Source organism: Anarrhichthys ocellatus, unplaced genomic scaffold (genome assembly GCF_004355925.1).
Source record: "Anarrhichthys ocellatus isolate YVR2014 unplaced genomic scaffold, GSC_Weel_1.0 scaffold133, whole genome shotgun sequence".
NCBI lineage: Eukaryota > Metazoa > Chordata > Actinopteri > Perciformes > Anarhichadidae > Anarrhichthys > Anarrhichthys ocellatus.
Window position 1 is genome coordinate 50,574 of NW_022280163.1, and position 16,035 is coordinate 66,608.

The window sequence follows — 16,035 nt, forward strand, 5'->3', positions numbered from 1 at the left end:
TATCTATAGTGTGCGTTTGACACGCTGTAAAGAATGTTCCAGTAAGGGAAGATAAAGACAGAAAGAGCGAGCCAGCAGCGTCTGTCTCCTCCTCTCCTCAGCAGCTTCCTCCAGCCGCTTCTAACAGGCTCCACACGGTTCTCACTGCAGCTCCAGCACTGCAGAGTCAGGGGAGGATTTTAACCCGACTTCCTAACTGCAGTATGTACTGACAGTAGAGCTTTCCAGCAGACCCCCTGTAGTCTGCGCCCAGTTTAATTCAGTCACAGCCTGTAACACTCAGACTGTCCATCTAACTGGGCCCACTAACTGCTTGGATCATTTGACCAAGTCACGCTGAGCAAGTGTTATGTGATTACGCTCTTAGATATTTAAATGATCAGAGACCATGCGCGTTGTAACAGGTTTTGCTTGCTGTATTCATTCCTCCCCCTCCCTGATGAGCTTCCATATGTAAGTGATGAGGCTTCGGCAGAGTTAGTCTAATGAAGTTTAGCAAATGCACAGTCTTTTTGGTTCATAATTCCCTCTTACTGGCCAGTATGAACAGAATGTAAAACCTGTTTTGACGTTCATATGGACACCTGACTGTTGAAGATAGAGTTTAAAAACTGTGAAGCTACTGCATCTTTTAAAGGTGCTCAGTATTAAATTTAGAGCAGCTAACGGTGCTCGCAACAGCAACAGTGCTGATAGAGCCAACGATCACATGCACTAAAAGGCACATGCAGCCAGCCCGGCCATGTGAACAAAGCAGGGAGAAGCTCTGACAACAACACACACAGAGGAAGAGTGACTTCATTCTCTGCCCAGGTAGATATTACTCCTCTATATCTTTACATAGATAATAGTTGTTTGATGATATATTAATGCTCTGCATTTAGTATAGAGAACCTTTGACTTTCAGGGTCGTGGGATTTCAGACAGCAAAACAGCTCTCGGTTTAAACCAAAATCTTTACATGTTCCAGTGTATTAACAAATATATATCAGTTTTATTTTTGTTTTGTTTGACAATATACAAACAGTGCCTGCTGAGCATTGTGGGTATGCTGTACAGTACCTTGGTGCGTATTCACATTCTTATTAATTGCATGAAGTTGTCGTGTGACTGTTAATAACAACAGATTAGTGTGATGAAATTATACATGTACTGTCCTTCAAACTATTTCTGACTATGTATTGACATTGTTCTGATACTGAAGAGGTTTAGTTACATGATAGTCCGACTATGTTGATCAAAGCAGCCGTAAGGATAAATAGATTAATACGGTAAATCCAATGTCTGTGATTGTTACAGGTGGCCAGCCGGCTCAGGTAACAGACTGAGATTACGAAATGTCTGAGTGTCTCTTGCTGCCTAACCTCCTTTCGGTCTAGTCTGTGGTCATTGCCGGCTCCAGTGTTTTCCTCTGCATGTTCTGGCTGAAAGGCTTCATGAAGTCGTCCAAGTCCACCTTCAGGGACAAGAGCTCCTTCCGTCTCTCTATCTTTGACATCAGCTGGCTGGTGGTGGGCGGCTTCCCCCAAACCTGAGACAGGTTTCAGACAGGAGAAAGTCATGAATAGATATAGACAGAGACAACTTTATGTAATTACTCAGTTAGTTGTGTACAGTACTGAACTCATGTGCACTGATGGGAACACTGTGGGCAAGTGTGTCTGTTGTTAAATTACGATTAAGAAAGCAAGTTTCTGGACTGGAAACATGTTCACCTTGAGAAATGTTTCTTTGATAGCAGTAGATCTTGTATATCATTGGTGTGTAATATATGTGCATAATAGGGCCTTTGACCCTATTCAACGGCAAAACATCTACAACTAACAAGGCTGAGCCTGAAAAGTATCAAAATGCATTTCACAGGCAGTTTACGGGATATTTTTCGTGGTATGTTCAGACATGAAGGACTAACTTGTATTTATCAGGCAGACGCTCCAGTCAACCTCCAGTCAATGGTGGTGAGCCCTACCGTTTTTGGCACAAAGGTGATATCCACAGTGTTAGTTTTCCCCGTCGTAATCCTGGTGTTTTGCAGGATGACGCTCTTGGAATCCCTCTGAGGAGGAGTCTTCCCCGCTGTTGCAGTCGATGTCTCTGCGAGCGCTGAAGTTTCTGCAGTAACGTCCTGCAGGGGACACCAAGATTTTTCAGACTTGCCTTATTTTAAATCAAGTACTCTGTGCAGTTGCTACAAATCAAAGGTCTTCAGTGTCAGATTGAGGTCTCTCAGAGAGAGAGAGGGGTTACTGAAGAGGGCTGGAAGGGTTTATCTGCACCAGGTCAGCCAGAGAAAATGAAGGGTAAGATATGTCAGCTCTTTGTCAGAAGATGTGTCCAGAGCAAAGTATTCTACTAACAACAGAGCTGTACTCACAGTAAGACACGCAGGTCTCAACACTTGAAGGTGTTTTCTCTGAGTCTCTGGTAGACCACTGAACTGATTGCTTAGTCAGTCCAAGAAATGCAGGTTTTAAATTTTAGTCAACACAATAATCCCTCTATCGTCACCTCTGGTCCATCTCTACAGCCCAACTTACATTTCAGAAGATCAGCTTCCCTTCTATGTCTCAAGCTTGTTGTGGGTTTAAACTCTTGAGAGTGAATATTGGGCTGGTCGACATCAGCTGATTCATTTGGCCGCTGTCTGGACATTTAAACAGTGAAGTAAAGATTAGATAAGATTTTAGCTTTAAAGGCCCAACAGGTGCCTTTACTATGGTGTTCACTGTGTTGAAACCCTATAATATTTAGCTGACACACAAATCAATTAAGCAGTAAAGACTTTATGAAGTAGAAGAAATGAGGTTAAAGACGGTTAAAAGATAATAGTTTAGTCAAACTAATTGGTTTAACCTGTCGGCGATTGGATGGCCTGCCGGCGGGCTGCCTTTGGCCCAGGCATCATATGAGACTATAAAACCTGAGGAATCAAGCGGTACTATCTCATGCTCAATTGTAGGTAATGATGGAGATTTTCGAAGGATTCCCTCGACCTCTCACCTCAAGATATGTGAATGAAAATTGGGCAAAAACCATGCAGTTTTTTGCGTGCAGTATACATTTATTTATATATACATATATATATATAAACCATATCTAAGTATATAAATATACGTTAGTCTCCCCTATTCCAATGAGCCCAGTTCTATTCGTGTATGATGTCATGTTTTCAAACTCGACGTCACCGTATAAAATGACCTGCTGTGACCTCTACGATGATCAGAGCCCCGTGAAACTTTGCAACCACAAACTAGAGGCCGGAGGGTTAAAGATTCTAAGACGTTGTCTAACTTTGACAGTAGATCATGTTCATGAAAACACAGGAATTATGACCATATTTTAGGTTTGTGTCCGTCTCATTTACAGGATCCTATTTCTAACCAATTCAGTGATGGGTTTCACGGGTTCAAAGCCATATGTGAGTGTTACATTGCAATGAAAAGCATCTAGTTTGACTTAAGGGTGCATGCAATATTTACAGCAATTGGGTTGCTCATAAGTTCCATTGGATGTAAGTTGAATAGGCTCATCAGTTTCTTGTAGTAATGAGTGAATTTCTGCAATTCCGTCATCAATTGTCTTCATCATTTATTGCAGGAGCAGACAAAGGAAGTGGTCTATATCGCCCCTGTGCTTTTCTGGGTTATGATAAAAAATGCTCAGTGGGTAGACAGCTCCATATTGTACCTGTGTGCAATTTATTCTGTGTGATGGACTTTTTCTTGCTCCCCAGAATTGCTGCTTGCAGCAATATTTAAACTGTGAATATTCCTGAGGAACTTGTGCTACGGCATCACCTCCTAATGACAAAATCAATACATTCTGTCAGATTTGGGCCTGATTCCTAATAGGAAATGCAAATTGAATTGCTTGCATGGTCTAGGTGTAACATAAGACATCTGGTCTAGTTTGCTTACAAGTTGCTGCCTTAGAGTAATCAGATTTGGTTACAGGCTTAGGTTTCTCATGCTGACGGAAGACGCTGGAGTACACAGATGAAACACGAGGGTGGGAGATTACCTCCAGTCAAATGTTGGCTACGTTTTACTTTGATATCCCAGCCTGCCGTGTGACAATGGCAGCCACAAAGACCCCAGCGAGGGAAACAATGCAGCGGCTGTCTCTTCTGGTGGTCTATCTTCACCAGCAAAGAGCAGAAAGACCAATGTATTGGAGCAACATCAGCATCAAAGTCTGATGAGTTGGCCTGAGACAATAAACAGCGTTGATGACACTAGTTAGCTTGCTATAGTAATCATGTCATTTTGCTCCATTTAGCTATGTGATGAGACTATACTGAGATGATAGAAGCAGCCTGAGGTGAACTGACTGGTAGGATCGGAGGTGTCTGATTTCTTTTTCCTAACAATCCTGAATGTGTTTTGTGGACAGTGAAGAGTGAATTAGGAACAGAGCGAAATTTAAATTTGAAACAAGGGGAAACAGAAAAGGTTTAAAGCCACAAGATGGAAGATTTTAATGCAGTTACTTGGGTACCCTTGCCTGAGCAGGTTTAGGCTTTTGAGCTTTGCTCCCCTTTCCCTTGGCTGTCTCCTTTGTTTTGGGCAGAGAGTCCATCTTGTCTTTGACCAAGTCAATTATCCTGGAGTCAGCAAAAGCTCTGGCAATGTCGAGGCAGTTTTGTTCTGAAGGGAAATAAAATATGGTCAATCACATGACGGGACAAGTCACAGTTTTAACCAGCTTGCCTGAAAGTTGAAAACTTATTATGAATTCATAGTGTGCACTGTAAACCAAATCTATTGTCTATGTTGCTTCCTCAAAATGTGATGAAATCCAATTCAGTTATATTTCCCTCTGGTTATTTTAATATGCCAAATGAAATGTATTTAAATATTAGTGTTTTAAATGAACTTCTGTGTATTTTAGATGTACAGTCAAACCTTTCTTGTTCTCTGCATTGACACTGGCGCCCGCCTTGATGAGGAAGTCCACACAGGAGGGTCGAGAGCTCTCGATGGCCCTCATGAGGGGCGTGCCTCCTCCGAGGGCCCGGGCGTCTACGGAGGCCCCGGCCTTCACCAGAAGTTCAATGAGTTCCACTTGGCCAGCGTGAGCCGCGTGGTGGAGGGGCGTCCAGAAGAACTGGTCACACACATTCACATCGGCCCTGTCAGGAACAGAGAGTAGAATTGACCTCTGACCTCACCATTTGATGAAAACTTTTTGCAAAAACAGGTGCGGAAATCACCACTTATTAACTAAAGATGACCTGTTCTAAACAACTCTGTAGTTTAATGAGAGCGTTAAACTGACAGAACACAGGCTGGCCGTTTCCACAGCAGCCATTTGACAAAGTCATAGCAGGTAACACAGGTGTAAATGATCGAATCAATTATGGTCCCATTCTCTTTAGTGTGTCACGGCCATTGAAGAGAGCCAGCATGCACAGTACCAGGGACCTGGCCCTGTAAACGGATACACCAGTTGCTCCTCTGTGGTTTTACTGAGTGTTCTGGGACCTTCCTGATACCTCATTTATCTTAAGGATAATAACTTAAAACCAGCAACATTTAATCTTACATTAACGTGAAAACGTTAACACAACAGCTGAGAATGGAACTGGTTTAGAGGCTCAGTGAAGCCGAGGGGGAGCTGTTGATTCACTGCAAGCGACCCCTTTCAAGTTGTCCCCTTGTTTTCATACGTTTACTATTAAAATATTGATAACAGCTGCTTTAAATTCACATTGTTGATAATCCGTTTCACTAAACAGTAATAATCCTCACAAATGTAACAAAGAAACACATCTGTATTGCTTCAGTGGGAAAATCTTTGCAAATCTTAACAAATAAAAATAAATCAGAAAGCGTGATGTTTCTCACCCCCGACTGAGGAGATACTGAGCCACCTCGTAGTTGCCACTGGAGCAGGCCACCATGAGTGGGGTCTTGTAGAACTGGTCTTGGACATCCACAGGAACGCCCTGATTGAGAGCGAGGTCCAGAGACTCCAGGTCTCCACTTTTCACACAGTAGTTGACATTGACGTAGACCTTCTCTGGCTTTTCCACGTACCATCCTGAGTCATTCATCAGGGGATGTTCTGGCGGGTGATCGCGGTCGAATCGGCGGATGTCCGAGCAGTTGTAGTATGTCTCAATCATGAAGTGGGGTGGGCCTCCGTCCGGTCGCCGGGGCATGAGCTCCGGTGGGACAGTGCAAATGGGCACGGGGAGGACAAATTTACCCTTCTTCTTACCTCCTTTCCCTCCTTTCCCTCCCTTTTTATTTTTTGGCATATAAGAGGAGAGGAGGAATGGTTTCTTGATGTACTTGACACCTTTGATGAAATCATTAATGTTGACGTAGCCCTCTCTCGTCTTGCCATGTGCTGAGATGACCGTATTGAGCTGGTCTAGTTCAACCGGAGCTTTCAGTTCTTCCAACACTGAAATACACCTCTCGGCGGTAACTGTGTCCGAGTTGTCCTCAAAGGCTCGCCGTAATTCATCCTCGTGCTCGTGAGACCAGTCGTGGAGGGTCAGGGCCCAAAGATCTGATGTGGGAATCACACTGTTGGATTTTTTGACTTTCCCCTGTTGGCGCTCTGCTTTCCTCAGCTCCTTGGCTGCCGCTTTGTGACCAGCCGCTTTGGCAATCTGACGTGGCAGCAAACCTTCCTGGTTCTTCAGTTTGGGGTTACAACCTGAACATCACAGTTTTAGGGAAAATATAAAGACATGGTAGAATGACCTAATTCAATTTGGGACAGTGTTTGCAGCTGCATACTCTACAACTTTCTTCTTTTTTTTTTTGTCGAATACTTTACGAGAGAAGACAATTGTATTTCCTGGCTCTGCATGTCTCTCAACAGAGATTAAAGCTTATAAAACATAAGACTACAAAAGTAAAGATCCTGTCTTGACCCTGTGATGGCATTAGGAGTAGTTACCACAGAGCTATCTTTTTCAATGCAGGGTTAACGTTAGACTCTCTCACATCACCTCTCTGTGCCAGGAACTTGCAGCAGTTAGCATTGCCCGTGGCGGAGGCGTAGTGTAGGGCTGTGCACTCCTCTAAGTTGATCCCACCCATGTCTGCTGAGTATGCGGACAGCACCGGAAACAACTAGAAGGCACACAACACCACAGAGCAACACATAGAATCTTTAATCTAAAATCCCACTGGTACTAATAGTAACTACTGTAATTTGAGTTGAGCTCATACTACACCTCAAAAAAGCCCCCCATGGCGGCATAGTGCACTGCTGTGCGGCGTTTTCGATCCAGGGCGTTGGGGTTTCCCCCTTTCTTGAGAATGGCTTTAACGAGCTGCAGGGAGCCCGCCTTGGCTGCCTCCATCAACGCCGTGACGCCGGTTTTCTGACAAGAAAGAGGGGAGAGGAGTCGGTCTTTGGTTAAACAAACAGCACAAAGAACATCTCAGCTGAGAATATTTCGGCATCACGCTAAGTTGTGTGCTCAGATCCCACACACTCCACTGCCATTGCCTCAGCTCCCACAATGCCTCAGTGTCAGTCCCCATTGTATTTTTTAACCTTATTTTTTGCGTTGGGGTCTGCCCCTGCACCCAGCGTGATGAGACACATGGGGGTGCACTCCTGGGCTTTTTCACACATCAACTGGAAGACATGAGTCCCCCGCGCTGACACATTGTTGACGTCCGCCTGGCACTTCAGAGCCATCTCCAGGCAGAGGGTGTGACGCTTGGTGGGGTAGATGCAGTAGAATAACACGCCTAAAGAGAGGACGAAAAGCATAGGAACTTAAAATGAGAGACAGAGGGATTAAGGCAAATGGGAGATATATCTGACTGACATTCAGCTTTTAAATTGCATCTCAAGAAGAAATATTAATATCAACATTATCAAAATAACTTCATAAGCCCAATAGCCATATAAACACATAACCTTCGTTGTTGACAGTATATAAGAAGTACCGTCGCCAGGTAGTCAATCACAGTAAGCCCCGCCCTAAAGCATCCCCTGCTTTTTGGTCTGTTTGACTCTAAATGGAGCATAATTTACTAAATGAACATCATGCTGTATTGAAGAAGACTTGAAACTAGAGATTGAGACCATAAACTCATGTTTACAATGTTTACTGAGGTAATAAATCAAGAGAGAAGTAGAGTCATTTTCTCATAGACTTCTATACAACCAGAGGAGTCGCCCCCTGATGGTCAGTAGAGAGAATACAAGTTTTAAGACACTCTCGCATCGGCTTCACTCTTCAGAACCGGAGGTTGCCACCTGGTTGGCCATACCTCTCTGTCTCTTCCATTGTTTCCTGTCTGTCTCCACTATAACTATAAACTGTCCAATGAAGATCAAAATGCCACAAAAAAATATTAAAATTGATAATAAATAATGATAATATTTATATTTTTGGTCAGATCAGAGCAGTCCATGTAAAGATGTATGAAATGTATCATTTTTTTTGCATTGAGTGTACAATAGAGAAATAGCTTGTTAGCTTATGGGCGTTTTGTAAACACACTATAGTTTTAATGTTGTACTGAGGAAGCAGCTCACCCGGCCCTCTATAACACTGAGGATAATACAGGCAAACGTGTGACTATTGAGGCTCAGCCTATGGCGGTAAAGGCTTGGCTGTGAGTGTTGAGACTGGGCCAAACCAGTCCTCGGGGAGTGCAGGGTGATATCAGGTTACTCAGCATGTTTCACAGGTGGGGATCACCAATAGAGGTTGATCTGTAATTAGATGTACCTATGCGGTCTGACGGACACGTGCACACATCCGCGCACTGTGCACAAGCGTGCACACACATACAAGTGCAACATGCATTATATAAAAGCATGACTCATGCACACATTGCACACGCGCAAATACTTTTCTTCTCACTGTAACCCAAGCTCTCTCTTTCTCTCCCTCTCTTGTTCGCTCACTCTCAAAAGAATGTCGTTTGCAGTAATGGATGCCCCGGACACACTGTAATTGGGATCATTATCACAACAGGTTTGACAAGGTCCTGGAGAAGAACTTAAGGCTCGCTGACTGGACTTGTCAGGGATACAGCCTCCTCATCAATATCTAAACAGCGGCACCATGCATTTTCATGAGTTGTGAGACAAGGTAAGGCATTCACAGCGAACCTGCTGGACTAACTTGAGATGGAAAACACCTCTATTAGAGAAATCGACACTTCAAGCGGAAGGGACGCTGTTCCGTTACCTCACATACATTTCAAGGATCCCCTTCCGAAAATAAAAGAGATAACAAACACAACTTGAATAAAAAGGAGAAAAAAATCAACTGGGCTATAAATATGTGTTATGCCTCTGTCAGCTGTAATGACAGGGTTGTCTCCCACGTCACTTTTTCATTTCAAAAAAACGATTTCATTTTGTGTCACTGCATCAGTTAACATTGGCAACACACATTTGTATCCACCTGATGATGATGCTGTGACTGGCGTGGTAATATTCACACATAACTGGTCATTGACACTATGCTTTGCTTGAATTACTATGTTTTTTAATTTATGTGACTTCTTGAGTACATTTAGATATAATAATATACTAGCTTTGTAAAATTCCAATTTTCTTATTTTAATTGAATCTAATGGTTTGGCAGTACCTCAGTCCTATGAGGCCCACTCGTGGGCCCCGACCCAGTGGTTGAGAATAGCTGAGAATCAAAAATATAGTTTGGAAAAAAGCCCACTTGTCTCGTGAAAATCAGACCTGAACTAATTTTGTTCTCACCACCATTTTCCTCAAACTGTATCTAAATAATTCAATTTTTATGTTTCAGCCCACAAACTTTATATCAAGACTCTTGCAATAAAAAAAAAGATTTCCATCTCAATAAAACGACTTGATTAATAAAGTATTAAAGGACCTGTGTGTAGGGATGTGGCGCCATCTAGCGGTGAGGTGGCAGATTGCAAACGACCTAAACTCCTCCTGTGTCCCAAGCGCGAAGGAGAACTTGGTGGCGAACGCAAAAACGTAAAACATGAATGCCCGTATGTAGAGCCAGTGTTTGATTTGTCCATTCTGGGCTCCTGTAGAAACATGGCGACCAGCTCTGTCAAGAGGACCCGCTCTGTATTTAGATATAAATGGCTCATTCTAAGGGAACGAAAACACAGTGATTCTTGTTTTCAGGTGATTATACACTAAAGAAAACATACTTATTAATATTATATTCCATTTCTGCCAATAAATCCCCCTTAGTGCTACACATCGTTCCTTTAAAACTATCACATATATGTACTACCCTGCTCTCTCCGAGTTCTGCTACAGCTCACCTTTTCCCTCAGTGTCTTGGAGTCTCAGATTAGCATTGCTCTGCACCAGCAGTGCCATTATGGCATCATTGCCCAGCTCAGCAGCTAACATGGCCGGGGTGTGGCCCTCCTTGTCCTGGATGTTGGGGCGTGCTCCCAGGGAGAGAAGGAAGCTGACCAAGTCTGTAAGGAGTCAGGAGGAGTACAGGAACAGTCAGGACACTGAGGTGACCTCTTTTTTGGGGGTTTGCAGTACATTCTATGAACTGCTTGATTTCTCTTTAAGAAAAATTGTACAGTAGCCTTGTGTACATGCTCTCTTATAAGTCCTGGACATTAGTAAAGCTGTGCAGCAAAAAGGCCAAATTGTATCTATAAATTCAAGAATCAACTTGTTTTTTAAAAAAAAAGGAATTTTGGGTATAAATCTAATAACATTACAGTAAACTGGATATTTGCAGTATTCCAAGTTATGTAAACGTACTGACATACATTGCTTTCAAATGTTAGCCTTTACCAAGTCATGGCTTCATTTCTAAAGGATAAAATTGTTACAGCAGGCCAGTGGAGCACCATGTTCTCTCATGTTCTCTTCAAACAGAATGTCTATAATCTGACGGAGTAAAGAAGAGGCCCATCACCCTGATTGTTGGCTGAAGCTGCCACATGAAGAACCCCTTTGCTGTCTTGCGGATCAGTGAGGTTGATGAGGTTGTCCACCCCGAGGTTCACCATCTTCTCTACCTGCTCCTTGTCCCCTTGATGGACGCACTGCAGCAGGCGGTAGATCTGAAGGACCTGCAAGCGGCCCTCTGCTACTCCTCCACTCATCATGTGGTCAAAAGGGCTGGTTAAAAAAAAAAGAATATATAGAAAAGGAGATATGACTTCCTGACAAATATGTAGGCGTACATGCTAACGACGAAGGGTGGAAGCAAGCGGCAATGTTGACATGTCATTGCAGGGTGAACACAGGTGTATCTAATAACATTTATTATGGCCCTGTTCCATTTAGGTGGGCCAGGGCCCTGGTTTCTTAGCAATTACACCTGTGTTTACCCTGCAATACATGTCAGGCTGGCTGCTGTGAAAAGGGCTTATTGTGTGGCTTTTTGTGAGTATATTCAATATTCTATAGTTTAAATAACTCAATGATCAATCATCACAGAGCACATACAGTTGTGTGAAAAAGTGTTTTCCCCCTTCCTGATTTCTTATTTTTTTGCATGTTTGTCACAATTAAATGTTTCAGATCATCAAACAAATTTAAATATTAGACAAAGATAACACAAGTAAACACATAATGCAGTTTTTAAATGGTTTTTATTATTAAGGGGGAAAAAAAAATCCAAACCTACATGGCCCTGTGTGAAAAAGTGATTGCCCCCCCCTGTTAAAACATAAATTAACTGTGGTTTATCACATCTTTGGAAAGCTGAGTTCAATTTCTCTAGCCACACCCAGGCCTGATTACTGCCACACCTGTTCTCAATCAAGAAATGACTTAAATAGGACCTGCCTGACAAAGTGAGGTAGACCAAAAGATCCTCAAAAGCTGGATCATGCTGCGATCCAAAGAAATTCAGGAACAAATGAGAAACAAAGTAATTGAGATCAATCAGTCTGGAAAAGGTTACAAAGCCATTTCTAAAGCTTTGGGACTCCAGCGAACCACAGTGAGAGCCATTATCCACAAATGGCAAAAACATGGAACAGTGGTGAACCTTCCAAGGAGTGGCCGGCCGACCAAAATTACCCCAAGAGCGCAGCGACGACTCATCCAAGAGGTCACAAAAGACCCCAGAACAACATCCAAAGAACTGCAGGCCTCACTTGCCTCAATTAAGGTCAGTGTTCATGACTCCACCATAAGAAAGAGACTGGGCAAAAATGGCCTGCATGGCAGAGTTCCAAGACGAAAACCACTGCTGAGCAAAAAGAACATAAAGGCTCGTCTCAGTTTTGCCAGAAAACATCTTGATGATCCCCAAGACTTTTGGGAAAATACTCTGTGGACTGACGAGACAAAAGTTAAACTTTTTGGAAGGTGTATGTCCCATTCCATCTGGCGTAAAAGTAACACGGCATTTCAGAAAAGGAACATCATACCAACAGTAAAATATGGTGGTGGTAGTGTGATGGTCTGGGGCTGTTTTGCTGCTTCAGGACCTGGAAGACTTGCTGTGGTAAATGGAACCATGAATTCTGCTGTCTACCAAAAAATCCTGAAGGAGAATGTCCGGCCATCTGTTCGTGACCTCAAGCTGAAGCGCACTTGGGCAGTTCATGCTCGAAAACCCTCCAATGTGGCTGAATTACAACAATTCTGCAAAGATGAGTGGGCCAAAATTCCTCTACAGCGCTGTAAAAGACTCATTGCCAGTTATTGCAAATGCTTGATTGCAGTTGTTGCTGCTAAGGGTGGCCCAACCAGTTATTAGGTTTAGGGGGCAATCACTTTTTCACACAGGGCCATGTAGGTTTGGATTTTTTTTCCCCCTTAATAATAAAAACCTTCATTTAAAAACTGCATTTTGTGTTTACTTGTGTTATCTTTGTCTAATATAAATTTGTTTGATGATCTGAAACATTTAAGTGTGACAAACATGCAAAAAAATAAGAAATCAGGAAGGGGGCAAATCACTTTTTCACACAACTGTATGTAGTAGTTATGTCACTGAACAACAGCATGTGGCGCCATTATAGTGAACTGTCAGTGCACCGCTTTGTTTTGTCTGAGCACAGTATTTTATCATTTTTTTCCACCTAAAACAAGTTTAACTTAATTGAACTCGAACATTCGGTGGCGTTGTCCTTTCTGAGGACTTACCGTTACAGTACAGCACACTTTTTGTGAGCTAGTTTGTTCTTCTGAAAGTTACTTTCACTCCAATAAATATACTATATCTAGTTAGCCGTGTTACCTAGCTAAGTGACAACCTACGTATGACCAATCACTTTTTCTGATTGGTTACTGACCCTTTGACCCGTGTTCACCCTTTACTGAGTGTTACATTCTTATTGAAAACAAGAAAAACTAACCTCACAAACGCTGTTAATGAAACATTTGGCGGCATGAACAAAACATTGAAAGCCGTTGTAGACTGATAAACCCTCAGACACCATTCCACCCACCTACACACTTAAGCTAGGTAAAGGTAAATGAATGTTAGCTTGCCACCTTGCGTTTCCTTGTTTGGCACGCGCTTCTTACCTGTGCTGGAAATCTTTAAAGGTCCTTGCACGTTGTTGTTCGCAGACCCAAGCACGTCCGGACAGCGAGGACAGTCACACGTATGCCCAGTTTTTTTCGCCACAAAGTCCTTACTTCGTTTGTGTTTTTGTTTTCAAGCACGACCATTCACTTCGTGTCAGCCGGAGAAAAGAAACAAACTCAGCTCCATGGCAACGGCACGCGTGGAAATCCCGGGAAGTACGTTCTGTGTTTTGGTGCTGTCTGATGCTGCATTCAAGTACTGGGGATGAGCTCGGTAATATGATGCTTGTGGCTCCAAATACGACTGCAGAGAGGAAATGTGGACACCACGCCTACTGTAAAGCATTTTATATATATGTTTTTAATCCAAATAAACTAAACAACAGAAATACACTTAAACAAGTACATTGAATACAATTAAAAATAGTATAGGCCAGCGTTACTTAAAATGTCCACACGTTGTTCCCTAAACGTCACATTTCATCAACATCCAGGTAACGGATTCCCATGTGTTGTTTCATCCGATTCCCAATCTGATGTTTCTGCCACCATTCGAATCATAATCTGTATTCTTTACATTGACCCCTATTAGCTTTCACGTAGTGATTGTAGTCTTCCTGGGGTCCACAGAGTACCAACACAAACACCAAAGGCTATGGCAAGCCGTTTTAACATTACCTAACATTATAATTACAGAGGAGTGTGGTTCGATTAACGTTCAATGTTAAAACGGTTTGCCAGTTCAATGTATACAGTTTAGATATCCCAAATAACATTTCTCCTCGTCAAAATTGTATTTTCACTAGAATAGTATGACAAGCCGTTAAAACATTTATTAGCCAAGCTCGACGATCATCAGTATCAACAAAGTCATTTTGACTAGTCGTTATTACATTATGACTATAGTCAGACTTTTTATCCAGAATGTTACATATCAAAAATACAATTTGTTTCTATCTGAAATGCTCATTTGGACTGGGAAGAATTTAATTAAGGATATCTGCAATGCAGTTCCAGTCTAGCTATTGAATACTCAAACAGCTTACCATACGTAGGCTACATCTGTCCCATCTTATCATGCATCCTTACATCCTTAAGTAGCCTAGGTAGAATTACCGCTTCTTTGCACTTGATCGCCAGTGCATTGATCAATTACATTGTCTCAGGGATGACTCTGTCTGCATGAGTGACGGTAGAATGACTTGAGTGCAGAAAGGGTTTATAAAGAGACCTCTTGATAAGTAATGAATGTGCAAAGATATGCGATACTCTCCAAGGTTCCTCAGCAGCAACATCCCAGCTGCGACGGTAACGACACTGAACACAGGGTGTCACTGCAGTGCAGCCTAACAAGTGGCTTATCAGCCATCTCCTTGAAGTCTTCAGCTAAAATGAACCTACTGCAGTCAAGAGGAAGAGTTGAGAGGGGGTTTAAAGTAGGAGCCAGAAATAGAAAGTCGTCCCAGCTGTGTGTATTTGTGAAAGCCAATAAAGTGCCAGATGAAATAAGTCTGAAGCGGGCTAAACGGTGTGTAAAACCTGGCACGTACTGGCTCATTTAGTAAACAGAACACAATCCAGATAAATGAGAGACTGCCGACATCAGATGTGTAAAACTGGATATCTGTATTTGAGGCACACATGTGGCAAAAAAACATACAAAACATATACAATACCTGGCAAGGTGAAGTGGTAACTCGTAAAAATCTTATGTGGGCGAAACCGCTGAAAAATATTTACATTGCTTCGAGGTTATAGAATACATAGAAACATATAACATTACATTCCCACACTGGAAAGGAAAAATTGTGGGAGGAAAAGAACAATGAATTGGGATCAAACCCTGATATGCTGATATTAATCCATGTATTGCTTCCACCATTATGTCAATATAATGCAGCATGTGGCCCGATCTGTATCGTCTCTGCAGAAAATGTTCCTTTTAAAATCCATTCAACAATATCTACATACTTGATATAATGCACACATTTTCTTCTGGAGTCATTTCAATTAGACTTCTAAAGGCAGGAAGTGTGTGTGTGTGTGTGTGTGTGTGTGTGTGTTCATGAAGGAGATGGGATTTGTAGCCTAGAGACAAAAGTTCAGCTTCATTATTTGTTATTGTAGCTTTAAATTCCACTGTAAGATAGAATGATAGGAACAGCTTCATAACTTTAGCTTCTTGATCCTCCACCAACGTTAGATGGCCCTTATTAGGACAAAGGGGAGAAAAAAAAGAAATCCCCATTCTTCCCCCCCGGCCATCCTCCTCCTCCCCTCGTGTTTTCTGGGCATAGCTAATGTCCTAAAATGGTCTTATTGTTTTGCTGTAGTGTGATTTATAAAATGCTGCAGTTTCTGTCTTGAACTGTCAGTGACTTACTTCATTTGTGCATTTCCCTCTAAAGAATGGTGGTTTGGAATGTGTCCCCAACATCACTCTAAGACAACTGGCATTCAGCGTCATGTTTCTGGGAATTTGCCTGTGGTCAAAACGAAACTGTGAGCTTGAAGAAAAGAAACTAGTTAGAAACAGTAAAAATGGTGTGCAATAACCTCTGCACATTTGAAAACAAAAGA

The 16,035-nt window shown here is 42.4% G+C and overlaps 1 protein-coding gene across 1 annotated transcript; it reads right to left on the bottom strand.

The window, feature by feature from the left end:
* Positions 1-1,281: 1,281 nt before the first annotated feature.
* ankef1a (ankyrin repeat and EF-hand domain containing 1a) lies at positions 1,282-15,953 on the bottom strand. Its single transcript, XM_031877314.1, has 11 exons — positions 13,453-15,953; positions 10,880-11,085; positions 10,260-10,421; positions 7,522-7,721; positions 7,196-7,345; positions 6,968-7,091; positions 5,847-6,669; positions 4,905-5,131; positions 4,504-4,646; positions 1,970-2,125; positions 1,282-1,531 (listed from the first exon to the last, which is right to left on the bottom strand). The coding sequence occupies exons 2-11, from the start codon at positions 11,070-11,072 to the stop codon at positions 1,376-1,378; spliced, it is 2,334 nt and encodes a 777-aa protein (XP_031733174.1). The 5' UTR covers positions 11,073-11,085; positions 13,453-15,953; the 3' UTR covers positions 1,282-1,375.
* Between the last annotated feature and the right edge of the window lie 82 nt (positions 15,954-16,035).